This window comes from Solanum tuberosum, unplaced genomic scaffold, assembly GCF_000226075.1.
Source record: "Solanum tuberosum cultivar DM 1-3 516 R44 unplaced genomic scaffold, SolTub_3.0 scf00001, whole genome shotgun sequence".
In the NCBI taxonomy this organism is placed as follows: domain Eukaryota; kingdom Viridiplantae; phylum Streptophyta; class Magnoliopsida; order Solanales; family Solanaceae; genus Solanum; species Solanum tuberosum.
In genome coordinates this window covers 5656163-5673766 of record NW_006238927.1, presented here as the reverse complement: position 1 = coordinate 5673766, position 17604 = coordinate 5656163, and the positions used below count along the sequence as shown (strand labels likewise).

General features: G+C 38.0%; 1 protein-coding gene across 1 annotated transcript; it reads left to right on the top strand.

The window, feature by feature from the left end:
* The first annotated feature begins 11620 nt into the window (after window positions 1-11620).
* LOC107060662 (uncharacterized mitochondrial protein AtMg00860-like) lies at window positions 11621-12064 on the top strand. The gene has a single exon (XM_015308804.1). The coding sequence runs from the start codon at window positions 11621-11623 to the stop codon at window positions 12062-12064; it is 444 nt and encodes a 147-aa protein (XP_015164290.1).
* Window positions 12065-17604: the final 5540 nt, after the last annotated feature.

The window sequence follows — 17604 nt, the reverse complement described above, 5'->3', positions numbered from 1 at the left end:
TCTTATTAACTGAATGTTATCCTATGTGGATTGTAGACTCAAGATCCACCGACCCATCTGAGTCGAGATCAAGAAGTGTGTGAAGTTTCATCTAAATCAAGGTCTATCTACATGGGAAATAAAGTGAAACTAGAAGTTGAAGAAATAGGCACTTGCAAAGTGGACTTGCATGGTGGCTGTTCCTTTATGTTACATGACGTCATGTATGGTCCAGAGATTCGACGAAACGTAGTATCTTTGTTTGTTCTTTTAGACGTTGGTCTTGATTTATTTTTTAGCCGTAATGGTGTTAGAGTAACTCTAGATAATGTTTTATATGGTTTTCGACTTATCTATCACCATTTTATCATTTTAGATTGTAACCCTTCAACTTATGACTATTAAGTTGACCGTTGTGTAATGTCATGTTACTAAAGTAACAGTGATATTGATGTTATTATATGTCATACAAGATTAGGTCATATAGGGCAAGATCGAATGAATAAGTTAGCAAAAGAAAGTCATTTAGGTTCTTTAACAAAAATTGACATGTCAACTTATGAAAATTGTCTTGCTTAGAAAGATTACGCGTAAATCATTTGGGAAGGCTAAGAGAGCTGAGTTCCCAATTCAATCAATTCATCAGGATACTTCTGGTCCAATGAATGTGAGGGAAAGGTCTGGTGCTACATACTTCATTACATTTATTGATGAGATCACGCATTTCGGTCATGTCTATTTTGTTTCTCATAAATCTGAAGCACTTGAGTTCTTTAAAAGATATTTGGATGAAGTTGAGAATTAAATATATAAAAGAATAAAGGCTTTAAGAACCGATCAAGGATTTGAATATTTGTCAAAACAGTTTGAAGAATTATGTATTGAAAAGGCTATTATCAGACATTAAACTACTCCTTATACACCACAACAAAATGGTGTAGCTGAAAGAAGGAATAAAACATTATTGGACATGATAAGACCAATGATGACAGAAACAAATTTGCCTATCTCCTTTTGGGGAGATGCATATTGACTGCGGTCTACATATTGAACAAAGTGGCTTCTAAATCAGTGTCTTCCACTCCTTATCAACTTTCAACTGGTCATAAAACAAGCCCGAATGATCTACGACCGTGGGGTTATGCAACATATATTAAAGATTGATTTGTTGAGTTTGGTAAACTAAGTCCAAAAAAAAAAGAAATGTATCTTTATCAGATACTCTGAAGGCTCCAAAGGGTATTTGTTGATCGATGAACTTGATGATGAAAATATTACTGAAATTGTATCACGAGAAGTCTGATTTTTGGAAAATGATTTTCCCAAAAAAGGTGAAAATAGATGAAGTTGAGCTTCTCTAAGAAATGTTGAATTTAGAAGATGAGGTAATGTTGTGAGACATACTTAATAATTCAAAGGATCAAGAAATGATTCCTGGTCCAAGTGGAATTTATGAATCCCAAAATCCTATAGAGGAATCTAAACTTCAAATACGTAAGAGTACAAGAAAAGGTGTACCAAAACGATCTTATGAGATTAAGGATTATGTTTTATTGGTATCTCCTACAGAATTGGATAAACCTAATTCTGTAATTGAGGCCTTATCGAACCCTAAAAGGGTTGAATGGTTAAAAATGATTAAAGAAGAATTATTGTCCAAGAAAACCAACAAAATATGGGATCTAATTGACCTTCCTAAGGAACATAAAGCTATTGGGGACAAATGGATTCTCAAAGTTAAAAAAAAATCATATGGGTAAATAGAAAGACACAAAGCGTGATTGGTGGCAAATGATTTTACTCAAGAAGTTGGAATAGACTATGATGAAACTTTTTCACCAGTTGTGAAGTTTACCTCCATTAGATTACTTTTAGCAATTTTTGCACGTTTAGATCTAGAATTACACCAAATGGATGTGAGGACCGTTTTTCTCAATGGAGATTTAATGAGGAAATCTACATGGAAAAACCCTAGGTTTCGTTCTTAAAGGCCAAGAAAAGAAAGTTTGTAAATTGAAAAGATCAATTTATGGCCTAAAGAAATCTTCAAGGCATTGGTACTTGAGATTTCATAAGGAGGTGTTGTCATTCTATTTCACCATGATCAATGAAAACCATTGCATCTATGTGAAAAAGTCCAATGAGAATTTCGTAATTCTTTCTCTTTACGTAGATGATATTTTATTAGCTTGAAATAATTTGGAGTATGTGAAAACTGTCAAGTCATGGCTTTCAAAATCATTTGATAAGAAAGATATGGGTGAAGCAGACTATATATCGGGTATTTAGATCCAAAGAGATCGTTCCATTTTTTTTTGAGCTTATCTCAAGAAATTTATATAAAGAAAATATTGGAACGTTTTCGAATGAATAGTTGCAAATCCATGGATACTCATGTATCAAGGGGTGAAACTTTAGGCCTTGAAATATGTCCAAAGATTGGAAAAGAAAAAGAAGAAATCTCTCGAGTTCCTTATTCTAGTGTTGTCAGGAGTTTGATGTATGCTATGATGTGTACTCTCCCACATATTTATTATGTCGTGAGTCTGGTTAGCAAGTATCAATCCAATCTTGGAGAGATCATTGGAAGCACTAAAGAGATTTTTTTGATACCTAAAGGGAAATCTGGGTCATACACTATGTTATAGTGGATCTCATTTATTCACAAGAGGTTATACAAATGTTGATTGGGCTGGTAACCAAATTGATAGAAATCAACTTCCAGTTATGCTTTATTACTAAATGGTGGTACTATTTCATGGAAAAGTAAGAAGCACCCTTGTAGAGCTATTTCTATCTTGGAATCTTAATTAGTGGCTTGTGCGTCTACAATACAAGAAGATATTTGGTTAAACAGATTCTTTGAGCATTAGTGTATTGCGAAGAATTCTAAGGGTTCCATGATTCTATATTGTGATAGTGAAGCGGCTATCGCATACACAAATGATCCTAAGTATCACGGTAAGACCAAACATATTGACATCAAGTATAACTTTGTGATAGACATAGTGGCAAGTGGAGAACAAACTTTGGAATACCTTTCTACATGTGAAATGATAGTTGATCCTTTCTCGAAGGCCAGCTCTAGAGACTTGTTTGAAAAACATGTTAAGGCTCTAGGTTTGCGTAGGATTTGATGGTATTTCTGTATTGTAAATTAACTTGATTGTTATAATATTCTCTTCTATATAATACTATTGGATTTATATTCAAATATAATATTCATATTATATTTTATAAGAAATAAGGTGTGTCGAACAAGTCGCGAGATTGACTCTCTCACATTAGCAATTGCTTCTTACGTCGAGGAATGTGAAGAGATGAGTTTCACCACCATATTATGACTTGTTTTATGAGCCAAAAAAGAGTTTCTCTAAAAAAATAAGTTTAAGGATTACTAAAAAGAGAAACTAGGGTTAAACACTTGAAGGTGTTTATACCATTGTCTGTACGATGTTAGATACTCGAAAGAATGATACACATACACTAGTATATGGTTAGAACATCATAACACATATTTCATACCACGTGTGTCAAGTGATCAATGGGTCAATGAAAGAATGGTCCGTGCTTCTTCATTATTTGAGACCCCAAAAAGTCAAAATGACTTCCCAATAAAATACCCTTTGACCTCTTGTTGTTTCTTTAAGTTTCAATCAATGTTGCTACTTTAGCATGCTAATAATAGTCATGAATGGTTCAACAATGCAGTGCACGTCTAGGAAAGCAGTTGAGTTGGAACATATATATTCGAGTAGAAAGGAAAGACCATTAATTGAATAAAAATGTGTATACACAAGCCGACTATTGCATTAACCATATTGGTATTGAGTGTAATTGTGTGGATAAAGTTAAACATGAACTCAAGTTAAATCTATAAGAGGATGAGGGATAAAATAAGGTACTACTAAAGTAGTGAATGAAGTCTGGGGTATTGTTACTAATCGTTTCCTTGAAATTGTAGTGAATTCTTTCCACATGTTATTGGATTCCTATGTAGGGCTTGTAAAACCTTAAAGGTAAGCTCTTGGTGCTCACAAATCACATAAACTATTTGTTGTTTGAATTGTGTGTCTAGTTGATGTCATATTGGCTTGGGTCTAGTACACAATATGTGAAGTGGTAGATCTAGGTTTTTTTGGTGGGTCGTGGGTGGCCCATGTCGACCGACCCGACCCAATCCAATCTTACCCAACCCGGACCGTTATATTTAATGGATAAGATCAAGTTTTTAAAATAAGGGGGAACAGTTAGGAAATTGGAACTGTTCCAACTTCTCCTAATTAAAATGGACCTTATTCTTTTAAGAATGAATGACACAAAACGTGAGAACATTGAAAACAAACAAAAAAACAGAGAAAACCAAAAGTGATCTTTCTACCAATATTCAATTGACAAAATCTCTGATAATTAGTTTGTGAATGTGAACGATCTATGTTTCCTTGTGATTCAAAGAGCGATTTGGAGAAATTCATTTCGACAACAAAAGAAACAATAACTATTTCTGCTGCAAGTTATGAGGTACACATCTTGTTGTTGCTTTGCTTTTTATATATTACATGCACTTTAGCTCTATTGGGAGATTCTCTAATAGACAATCATCACTATGAGTTAATGATGATACAACGTCTTTTCAAGGCTGCAAGAACTGTCCTATATCGTGTCGGGATATAGAACCTCTCAACTAAGTGGATCCACTAAGCAATAAAGATTCATCTTAAAAGTATGATCATGTACCCAAGTTGGCAAGACAGATTACTGGGGTTATGTGTTTTCTGAACTCTCCCCCATATCGGTGCTCAATAATACTCCCAATAATTTATACTCTTACTCAAATGTATAAGACATACGCTTTCTATGGTTTGAGATAATTGTTCAAACTCTCTTTTTAAAAGAGGTAACTCCTCTGAAACTCGTTGCTCATATAGAAAACAAGGTTTCTCTTTGCTCAATGTAAAAATACGTACTCTAGGTTAACATAATTACTCAAAAAGGCCTCTTTAAGAGGTAACTCTTTTGTACTCAATCTTTCTGAAAACTCTTTTAATATTTCTACAAAAAAGTATTCTCTTTCTTCATGTAAAAATGAACCATTTGGGATATACATACTACCCTTGTACTCTTTCTCCAACTCCGTTTACTATCTCAAAAACTCAGTTTAAAACACAAATGTTGGCTTAAAAAGATTCTCAAGATTTATAACTTAAAATAGGGTTCATGCTGATATATAGACATGAGCGAATCAACTTAAAGATCTCAATAACAATATAGAAAACTCAAAACTCAGAACTCAGAACTTAAGAATTCAAGAACTCAGAACTTAAGAAACACTCATCTTAAGAAAACTAAATTCATAGGGTTCATGCTTAAATATAGACATGAACGAATCAACTTTATAATGCATATCTATTGTTGCTTTTATATTAAACTGAGTTATTTCTGAGTTTGAGTACCTTTGAGTATTCTGGAGTATCCTTGAGTTGAGATGAGGTGTGTATGTTCCTTCAGTTCAAGTTCAAGCTTTTGTAATGTTTTAGATTTTCCCTTGCATGCTCATATATTCAATGTACTGACGCCATTTGGCCTTCATCTTTCATGATGCAGATACAGGAAATCAGGGTCATCTATAGGTTACCCCGTTGATACCACTTGCAGTCCCATAGTTGTTTGGTGAGCCTCCTTGCTTCCAGAGGATCCCTCACTTATTTCTATTATTTCAGTTTTGTTAGGATGATTGGGGTCTTGTCCCGACATCCCTCATAGTATTAGAGGCTTCATAGACAGTAATAGTTGAGAAGTGTATTTCAGTTTCTATTGTTAATGTTCTAGACTTGAGTTGCTTCTTTTGGCTAGTTGAATGTTTTTTTTATATATTTTGAGTTAAGTATTTGAGACTTTTGAGTTGAATATTACTTTTGAGTTCATCTAATTTTGAGTAAGTCTTTTGCTGTGAGTTGAGCCTGACCATAGGTTAGCTTGGGGCTAGCAATGGTTCTCGAGTATCAGTCGTGTCCAGAGTGTAGGCTCGGGGCCTGACAAACTTGGTATCAAAGCACAGAGTTCAAGAGTCCTAGGGTGTCTATGAAGCCATGTGTGTACAGTCCTATTTATCGGTGTGAAGCTCGCCACATCTATAATGAGGAGGCTATAATATTTAGGAACTATCTCACTTCTTTCATACTCTGTTCGTGCGATCTAGTTCATCTCTATAAAAGTTTCATTCTAATTCGTGCTTGTGCGTATCTTTCAGATCATGCCTCCAGAGAGAGTTTTTCGAGATCATCCTGCTAGGAGAAATGCTGATCCTCAGGATCAAAGGGTCCCAAATGCAACAGAAGTGCAACCCCAATGAGAGGTCACCAATGTTGAGTTTCGGGATGCTATCCGGATGTTAAGTCCGATTGTGACCAACCAAGCTGAGAAACAAAGAGGGAATCGACAGGATGCGGCTGATACATCTAGGATCCGTGAATTCTGGAGGATCCGTGAATTCTTGAGGATGAATCCTCCAGAATTCACCGGTTCGAGTGTCACTGAGGATCCAGAAAACTATATAGAGGAGTTGTAGAAATTATTTGAGGTAATGTATGTTGCAGATGCTGAGCGTGTGGAACTAGATACATACCAACTGAAGGGTGTTGCTAGAGTTTGGTACAATCAATGGTAGAAGAGTAGAGCCGAGGGTGCACCAATTGTGAGCTGAGCTGTGTTTGAAGAGGCCATCATGGGGTGTTTCTTTCCCTATGAGCTGAGAGAGGCAAAGGTAAGAGAATTCCTTACTCTTAAGCAGAAATCCATGACTATGCATGAGTACAGCCTCAAGTTCATTCAATTGTCCCGTTATGCTTGATGAGTCCGAGATTAGGACTCATTTAGTGCTTTATTTATAATTATTTAGTGTCCTAAAATGTTTATTTTGTGTCAACAACTGATGTAGAACTCCTGATTTTTAGATATATGGATTGAGGAACAAAGCTAGGACAAAAATGGGCAATAGAGCTAACACGAGTGAAAAAGAGAAAGGAAAAACAAGCTTGATGATTGCCGATGCCACTCGGCGGCTCGCCAAGTTTCCACTCTACCGCCTAAAGTTATATAACGGTGAGGCTGGATGAGGGGTAGTTTTGACGAGCAGCAGTTCCACTCGATGTGACGCCGATCGCATCGGCGATAGAAGATTAGGTCGCCAAAAGTACCGATAGAGATCAAGATAAGTGCTTATGGACGAGTTGAAAGGAAAAAGAGCGCATCGCGGAATCACTCGACGACCCCGATCTGGCTCGCCTAAAATTACAGTGGTTGGACCTAGAAGAGGTGAAAAATGAAGGTGAGACGAAGGAAAATCAGCGAGTCGTCGAACGGTCGGCGAAGCCCGACTTACCTCGCCGATTGATCCCAAACAGTCACACATCAGACTTGCATAAATTGATTTTTGCAAGAGAGTGAAGGCATTCAAAAATGTGAGGAATAAAAGATTGAGAACAAAAACACCACCATTGTGGATTTCAAGTGATTTTAGCAATGTCTTTCATTGAGATTTTGTAATAAAGAAGAGTTTAGTTGATTTTAACTTTCGAATTTCATTTACCCAACTATGGAAAATGTGGAAGGTGTTGATTTTCATCTTTTCTCCATGATTGGCTAAAACTCTAACCTTGGGGGTTTGACAATGTGACCAATTATTGCATTCTACTAAATGGGTGTTATCGATTAGCGATTGTTGGTGTTAATCTGAAGAGGGTCTAAATTATTATGGTGGTTTAACTTCATTATTGTATCTTTGGTGTGATATATTTCAGAGTTTTGTGCTTGCTCGAGAGAGAAGTACTGAACCAACCTAGTAATTTGGCATTCTTAGTAGTGGGTCTTGACAGTTTCAGGTTGAGAAAGTGAAACTCAAGACCCAACCTTTGTATCTAGCTCGAAAGAGTGGATTTGAGGAGAAAGTGGGCTGGTTAGCTTACGGATAGCATTGAGGTTCGAGAGAACTCAACAGAAATAAAGCAATTGTTTGAGAGAAAGTTGTTTTACTTATAGTCCATTTTACCCCCGATGAATTAGCATTATCGGTAATGATGTACACCCATTAAGTTGAATTCGATAGTTGGTTTGTCAATCCCCCAAGTGTGTTCTAATTATCTGATCGTTTCTTGTTAATACTTTGAAGTATGTTGTTAACGACATCCTGAAAATTTGATTATTAAACTCTTAAGTGTGTGCTGCTCAGCTGCAAAGGTCATCGTCTTACTTTCGTATTTAAATTCAAAGAAAGCTACTCTCTGTGGGATCGATCCCATCTTAGTTAGTTGGGTTATAAACTGACTAACGATCGTTGACAGTTAGAATTGGATGAATTGTTCTTGAAACGTTAATCAAAATAGCGCCGCTGCCAGGGTGTAGCGTTATTTAGAGTTCTTTGATTGAAGATTTGACTTTTGAATTTGTTGGGTGTAGTTGAATTGGCTTAGGCTGCATTGTGTAGTGTCGGTTGGACTACATAGAAGTAAAACTATGTGAGGAAGAGGTGAATGGTAGTCAAGCAGGTCATTGCGACGGTATCGATGGTATCAATAATGTTTACAACCCATCTCAATCAGGTGAAATGGGTGCAATTTGCATACCACAAGCTGATGGGAATGTAATATTTGAGGTCACTAGCACGACTCTTCATCTCCTCCAAATGAGGGGACTCTATGGAAGGCTAGATCACGAAGTCCCGCATGAGCATGTAAGAAATTTTACAGAGGTGTGCAACCCGTTTTCATTCAAGAATGTGTCACAAGAGTCAATCCAGCTTCGGTTATTTCCACTATCTTTAACGGGGGAGGCTAGCAAGTGGTTGACCGAGTTACCAAATAATTCCATCACATCATGGGAGGAGATGATTATAGCATTCAATGCAAGATTCTTTCCCCCCATCAAGGATGATGAAACTTAGAGACGACATTCAAGGTTTCAAGCGATGGGAGGGTGAACCCATCCATGAAAGTGGGTGAGGTTTAAGAACTCTTACTTAAATGCCCAACTCACGGGCTACCAAACAATTTGCTACTCCAATATTTTTACCGGAGTCTTGATTCCGTTAATAAAAGAGTGGCTGATCAATTGGTATGAAGTGGAATAATGTTGCAATCATTTGAGGTTGCTTCATTTCTTCTTGATGACATGACGAAACTAAATCAAGCTTGGTACACTCAAGAGGATCAAGTCTCTCCTTTTTGTTTTAGAATGACACAAGAGCAAATTGATAAGAAAAGAGAAAGAGATGAAAACATCAAGAAGATATTGATCCAAATGGAGCTATTACAAATGCATATGATGGAGAATGCGGAAAAGCCCAAGGGGACAAGTGTAGTGTTTAGAGTTGAGGAGGGTTCTTCCTCTGGTTATTCAAAACCGGGGGAGAATCAAGGTTGGAACTCCAAGAGATACGAGGAGGGTTTCCACCCACGCTATTTACAGCGAGGTGGAAATCAAGGTTAGAACTATCACAAAGGGGAAGAGCAAAGAAGATACTATCAAGATTGGGTTGATTAAAGTGATTATTGAAAAAGGTAGGATGACCATGAAGAGGACCACACTCACTTAAATGAGAGCCCAAAGTTGAAAGGGAGTGCAAGTAGTCCCCGGGTGAATGATTTGTTGTCACGCATCCTTGATAAAGTTGAAGGTTCAGATGATTTGTTGAAAGGAATGAAAGATGATTTTTCGTCATTGAACAATAAAGTGAACTCTCATGTAGATGCAATCAAGATAGTTGAAGGTCAGTTGAGTTTACTTTCAGCACAATTGAAACCAAAAATAACAATGAAAGATAATGATAGACGGCTGACTGTGGTTACTCGTAGTGGAAAGGTAGCAATAGGCGATGTGACAGGCAATGAAGAAGCTCAAACACATGAGGAAGACAAAGGTGTGGATGAAGAAGAGACACCTATCAATCAAAGCATTGCCAAAGAACCACAAAAAGTTGTGGAGAAACATAATCCAATCCCAAAAGTTATGCAACCTTTACCCAAAATATCTCCTCCATTTCCCCAACGTCTCAAGAAGAAGAATGAAGATGAGAAGTTCAAGATGTTTTTTTATCTGTGTTCAAGACATTATCAATTAATCTCCCTCTATTGGAAGCATTGTTGGAAATGTCGGGTTATGCCAAATTTATGAATGAGTTAGTCACAAAGAAAATGAGCTTGGATTTTGAGACAATCGAAGTTTCTCATAGTTGCATTACAATTATGACTAAGGAGCTGATAAAAAAGAGAGAAGATTCCGGTGCGTTCACCATCCCTTGCACCATTGGCATGCTCCAATTTACTAAAGCCTTATACGATTTGGTAGCAAGCATCAACCTAATGCCATATGCGATCTATAAACAACTTGGGTTGGGTTAACCAAAAGCCACAACAATGAGACTCTTGATGGCGGACCGATCAATTAAACATCCTGTGGGGATACTTGATGACTTCTTGGTAAAGGTTGACCGATTCATTTTCTCGGCTGATTTTGTCATTCTCGATTGTGAAATAGATGCTGAAATTCCCATCATTTTGGGAAGACCATTCTTGGCGACCGGGAGAGCATTGGTGGATGTTGAAAGCGGAGAACTGAAGTTTCGGCTGAAACAAGATGAAGTAACCTTTAATTTTTGTAAGTCAATGAAACAGCTAAGTGGTATTCACGTGGTTTCCACTATTGATGTTATTGCTGAGGCGGTGGCTAGTGTGAGCCATTGGATGTGTATGAGTGAACCATTTGAAGTTGTGCTTGCTAACTATGATGAATCCGAAATTCAAGTCTATGAAGAGGTAGTAGCTGCTCTTTCAGGTTTGGGGAGGGGGGTATTCAAAGACTCCATTGAAGTTGGACATTGATCTACAAAATCGAGAAATTCCTCCCCGCTAAACCATCAATAGAAGAACAACCAAATCTGGAGTTGAAAGTACTTCCCTCCCATCTCCGATATGCTTTCTTAGGGGAAAACAACACCTTACCGGTGATCATTGCAACTGACCTGCTTGAATGGCAAGTGAAATTGCTCCTTGAGGTGTTGAGAAGATATATCAAAGCTATAAGTTGGACTAACACTGACATAGAAGGAATTCCTCCGGGCATTTGCACTCACAAAATTCATCTTGACAGTGATTGTAAGCCAAGTGTTGAACATCAACGGAGATTAAACCCACCGATGCAAGAGGTGGTGAAAAATGAGATAATAAAGTGGTTGGACGCAGGTGTGATCTACCTTATTGCGGATAGCAAATGGGTAAATCCAGTACAATGTGTACAAAAAAAAAGAGGTATCACAGTAGTCCCAAATGGAAAGGGAGAGCTTGTATCTATGAGACCGTTGACCGGATGGAGAGTATGCATGGATTACCGGAAGTTAAATTTGTGGACTGAAAAGGATCACTTTCCCATGCCTTTCATTAATCAAATGCTTGATCGACTCTCAAAGAGAGGTTGATATTGATTTTTGGATGGGTATTCCGGTTATAACCAAATCTCCATTGCTTCGGAAGAGCAAGAAAAAACTACCTTCACCTGCCCATACGAAACTTTTTCTTTCAAATGGATGTCATTCGGGTTCTGTAATGATTCGGCAACATTTCAACGTTGCATGTAATCTATTTTTGTTGACATGGTGGAGGATTCAATGGAGGTATTCATGGATGACTTCTCGGTTGTGGGTGACACTTTTGAAGCATGTTTAGCACACTTAGGACATGTTCTCCAAAGATGTGTGGAGACAAATTTGGTCCTAAATTGGGAAAAATGCCACTTCATGGTTAAGGAAGGCATAGTTCTTGGTCACAAAGTGTCGCAAAAGGGGCTGGAGGTTGATAAAGTGAAGATTGAAGTAAATGAGAAGTTACCACAACCAATTTTGGTGAAGGGTGTTCGTAGTTTCTTGGGACTTGCCAGTTTTTACCGGAGGTTCATCAAAGACATCTCAAAGATTGCACATCCTCTATGCAAACTCTTGGAGAAGGGGGTGAAATTCCACCGTGAAGATGCTTGCATGGTGGCTTTCAAGTGCTTGAAAGAAAAGGTAGAAGAAGGGGTTAGCACGAAAACATACTAAGTATTGAATCCATGCATAAAACTATTAAAATATGCTAAAAAAGGACATTTAGTTGAAACCATGATTTATGCACTTTTGCACGTCATTCTTTAAAAGAGTTGGAGAACATAAGTCATAAACATCTCACATATAGTTCATCAAATACAATGATAATCACATCACCTAGGCATAATCTTAAAACATAGTCACAATGCACACAACAAGATCACAACATCATAATAGAACAACCACATGAGTAACCTTAAGCTTCTACTTGTGCAATGCATAGCTAGGGTCCATAGTCCTACCTACACTAAGTATCACCTTTAGGTCACCTTTATCATAAGTTCATACTAACACATAAGCAACCCAACATCATATTAGTGAAATGCAAAGGTAAAGTCTCATAACCCTACCAAATGCTAAGTATTATATTTAGATTCCCAATATCATGCATATCTTACATTTGATTCCTTCATAGCCAACTTACATAAGAAGGAGATAGTCATAAACACTAGCTCATATTAAGGAAAGCCAACCATAAAGCTAATTTAATGAAAACATGAATTATTCATAATCCTCATAATAAGAATGGAACTAAACCATGACTACTTTAGGAGTATACTTGTTCCATGTAGGAGTGGCATCCCATAATACCCCTCCTACTAAGTAAATATCCTAGAAGAATCATTAGTCATAATTCATGCAACATATTCATATCATGCATCTTAGTCATATTTCATATATTTCATTTCATAAGTAAAGAGACATTCATAATCATAATTCATAAGTCTTTATTACATAAGAGAACCTAATCCTAACATTTCTTAAAGTCCACTTGTGCAATGTATGGGTGAAGTTCCACACCCCCACTCATACTAAGTAGTACCTCTTAAGAAGTCATCATTAGAGTCCATGATCTTATTATAGCCCATTTCTTTTAACCTTCGGGAGATTTTTCCATAACCGACATAGACCATGTAAGATACATGGAATCCAGTGCTCTACTCCCCACACCAAAAAGAGAGTGTCCTACTTGCCAAGGTAGAACCTAACATAATAGCATCTAGGTGGATCCACTAGCTAAAACCTATGTTGGCACATAGTTGGGAGATATGGAAATTGCTACTAGAAACCCGGACTTGCTAACGTGGAAGGCTTCCATCTCATGAGACATCATAGTGGGAACCTCCCTTCCTTTGTGAAGGACCCATCTCACTTTCATATCCACTCGGTGCTAAGCACAATTCCCTTTTTAAAGTATCTTTAAGTCTTTACTTAAGCATTAGTTCATAAAGAATACCTTAGGGACTAAAGCCCTCATATATCGTAAAGCTCAAGGGTTTCTAAGATGAGAATAGCCTTTCATCATAGAACCAACAACATGTGAGAATGTATCTTTCATATCATAGTCATATAGTATATATGAGAATTTCCTCTTATTCAACATAACAACACATCCATAATCATCTCACAACATTCAAGTTCATATCATAGTCATATAGTTTATAGACTCATACCTTCACATAGGGGTTATGTGGGTAGGGGTCCTTCCACAATAGTACCTCATACAATTCAACATATAGACCATACAATGTTCACAACCTCTCATTCATATTCATAACATATCATTCTTAGTTATATCTTGGGTTGTAGGGAAGAGGGACCTTGTCTTAACACTACAATTCATACTAACAAGTAAGCACCTCCACCATAAGTGGATCAAACCATTCATAAAAAGGATACATAGTAAGTAAACATCTCCACCTCAAGTAAATCAACAAATCAATAGAAGACTACTTACCAATTGAAAACCTTCATTCATAGCCATGAAGGCTTTCTTCAAGATTCAACCCTATTTTCGTGAAATTCATACATCATATAGGATAAAATCACAATACAATACTTAATTACATGAAAACATACTAGATTCTCATCCTTCATTCATCATTCAAGACATACAAGGGTTTAGATTTGAGAAAGAAGGGAGATCATGGGTCTTATGGGAATTTGTTCAAAAACTATAACAATTACATGAATTCATCCACAAACATTCATATATAATCATAATTAACCATTATAGATCAATGTAATCGGTTTTAGAAAGAGACCCACGAATTTGCTTGAAAACCTAGAATTTTGGGAACTTTGAAAACATAGTTGAAAGGGCTTCTTGGTGATAGCTAACCAAGAATAAAGAACTCCCATACCTTAGCCTTAGAATCTCATAAATTTCGTGATGAAAATCTTCCATTTTCAAGCCCTAGTTGATCTCCTTCCATGTTCTTCAATGGAGGTTTGAGAGAAAAGACTTTTTGGGAGGGAAAAGGAGTTGGGGTTTTATTAGGGTCTTGGAATAATTGATTTAATTGGGTGAGTTGTGGGGTTAAAATGACTTAAATAGGGGTCCTAGGCTTGAGAAAAATGAGATATCCTTGAGTTAAAACAATTGGGAAAAGACCCAATAAGTTACTTGCTGGAAATTGCCGAAATGGCATCAGTGGAGCCTTCACGGACCGTGCTCATCACCATGGCCCGTGAAACGGGTCGTGAAGATTTTTCAGCCTGACAGTGCTTCACTATTTTGGGCATAACTTTTTACTCCAAGATCGAAATTGGGAAAACTCGATGGCGTTGGAAAGAGGACTCAGAGACCTTTAATTCTATAGGTCATGGCACACCTAATTCGTTTTGAGCTAAGAGATATAACCATTTGAAGTTTACCCTATACTCTAAGTCTAATGGAAAACCCTTCACGTGAGGCTCCACGAGCCGTGGTGCCTCTCGTGGTCATGATAAACTATCTAGGAAACCTTCCCCTTAACCCCTAAATATCTAAGGCACCACCACGAGCCTTCCCACAAACCGTGGTCATCACCACGAGCCGTGAAGTGGATCGTGTGGAGGGGCTGTTTTTGGGCAGCCTTTGTTTAGCCATTGCCTAGCCTACCACGAGCTGTGGTCCTCACCATGAGCCGTGGTGGTGGTCGTGGAAGGTGAGGGAGTGTCCATGAAAGAATGGACTGCTCTAGTCCTCTTCCTTGGCTCTAACCCTCAAACTTAGCCCTCACTTAGTCTACTAGTTTCCGGACGTCATGGTCGTTTCTTGACGTTAGACCTCTAAAATCACCAAACTAACTTCAATAGCCATTTTTCATCATTTAAACAAGTTTTAAACTATAAACTAACATGTGAGGCTCTAGTTCAACCTACTAGATTTAGTCAAGCCTTAGCTAGGTCTTACTAGTTTGTACGGGATGTTACATCGACATAAATGATTCTTTTACCGATGAACATATATTCACGGTTACTCTCAAACAACCTCCTTGGTATGCTGATTTTACCAATTACGTAGTACGTGGCTTAATGCCGGACGAACTGATCTTCTACCAACAAAAGAGGTTCTTGTTCGATGTTAAGAAGTACTTTTGGGATGAACCATATTTATTTAGAGAGTGTGGAGACCATATCATTAGGAGATGTGTTTCGGAAGAGGAAGCCATCGAAATTCTCCATGCTAGTGATGCTTCACCGATTGGGGGTCATCATGGTGGTGTACGTACAACTGCTAAAGTCCTCCAAAGTGGCTACTATTGGCCGTCACTCTACAAAGATGCTCATGAGTTTGTTAAGAAGTGCACTCAATGTCAGAAACAAGGTGGAGTGTCCAAAAGACACGAGTTGCCTCTTACGCCCATTTTAGAAGTTGAGCTTTTTGATATGTGGGGAATAGATTTCATGGACCCATTTGTGAGTTTGTTTGGTAATAAGTATATCTTGGTGGCCGTAGACTATGTTTCTAAATAGGTGAAGGCTGTTGCACTTCCAAACAATGAAGGGAAAAGTGTTGTTCAATTCCTGAAACACTACATCTTTGCTAGCTGTGGTACTCCTCGGGCTATTATTAGTGATGGGGGATCTCACTTCTGCAACAAGTGGTTCTCAGCCGCATTGAGTAAGTATGGAGTGAAACACAAAGTAGCAACTCCGTATCTTCCCAAAACAAGAGGCCAGGTTGACGCGCTATGAGCGTATCACACAACAAAACACCAATCGATATGTTTCTGAATCAGCTAGTTTTCGGTAAATCTTGCCATCTACCAGTTGAATTGGAACAAAAGGCATTATGGGCGTTGAAAGCTCTAAATCTGGACTGGACAAAGACTTCAAATGAGAGATTAGAGAAATTGAATGAGTTGGAAGAATTCAGGTTCAAGGCTTACAAAAGTTCAGCCATTTACAAGGAAAAGATGAAGAAATGGCATGATTCTAAAATCCTTAAGAGGGAGTTCAAAGTGGGAGATTGGGTGTTACTATATAACTCTTAACTTAGACTCTTTCCGGGAAAGTTCAAGTCCAAATGGTCAGGGCCGTTTAGAGTGACACGCGTGTTTCACAAATGGTGCCATAGAAGTTGAAGGTCAAGAAGGACCTACATTCAAGGTGAATGGGCAACGCTTGAAGTTATACTTTGGCGAATGCCAGATTTCTGTGATTGAGGTGGTGTACCTGGAAGATGCTTGAGAGCATTTCCACATCATGCCACGACGTTAAATAAGGCGCTTCTTGGGAGGTAACCCAAGTGTTTGTCTCAAATAATGTGTGTTGATTTTGCAGGTGCAAGATATTGTGCGAGAAGAGGATGCTATTGGCGGATCGCCGAATCAGGTCGGCGAGCACGACATAGTCTTCCTTGTGGACTTCAAAAATGGAGCTGAGACACTGGAACATTCGGCGGGAGACCTTTATCACTCGGCGAATTGCTGATGTGTTTAAGATACCCAATTTTTCCCGCTCTTCTACTCAATCGCTTATAGCTTAACTCAATGATTGTTTGGCGATGTTACAAGTCTATTATGCGAAGCATCGACATGTTCGGAGACCTCCTTCATCTCCACCAATTTGCCCCTTTCTGAGAGTGTCGCACAGTGTAACTAAGGGCGATATCTAGACCATTAGGTGCACCGCTGAGGCATTCGATGACTATTTCATTTTCTTGCCAACTGGGAGTTTAGTGAAGATTCTTTGTCACCTTGGTCTTCATGATTACATACTAGAATTTTATCTTTATTTGTTAGTTTTTATTTTTTATTCTTATTTTATTTGTGGGAGTGTCCGTTCTCTACTCACATTGGGGACAATGTGCAATGCTTTTGGTGGGAGTGTGTGCTTGGTCAGTGACAGTGAGCTCCTTTGTGCATGCTTGGACCTCTTCTGAAAAATTTGTGCCACCTCTTGTTTGTTTAATTGTGATTGTTCTTGTTCAAATTTGAGTATCGGTTATGATCAATTCCGATGACTTGAATGGTGCTCTCAATCGAACAAACATGAATGTGTGGCTACGATGAGGCCAAATGAAGTTACATAGATAATATGTGAACTTTGTGCATCTCGTTGTAACTAGCCGGTTATTGAATGAGTCTCTTGTGATGAACATTGCACACTAGAAAAAAGTGTGGAGTCTTGTTTGATATTGGTGCCAATGCTTTTTGTGATGAGCTTACCGTGAAACTTGTGTGATGACACCTAGAATTTTCCCCGTTGGTCCGGTTGACTAAGTG

Coding starts and splice junctions, on each gene's coding strand:
- LOC107060662 (XM_015308804.1), top strand. CDS start 11,621: ATGGTGGAGGATTCAATGGAGGTATTCATGGATGACTTCTCGGTTGTG.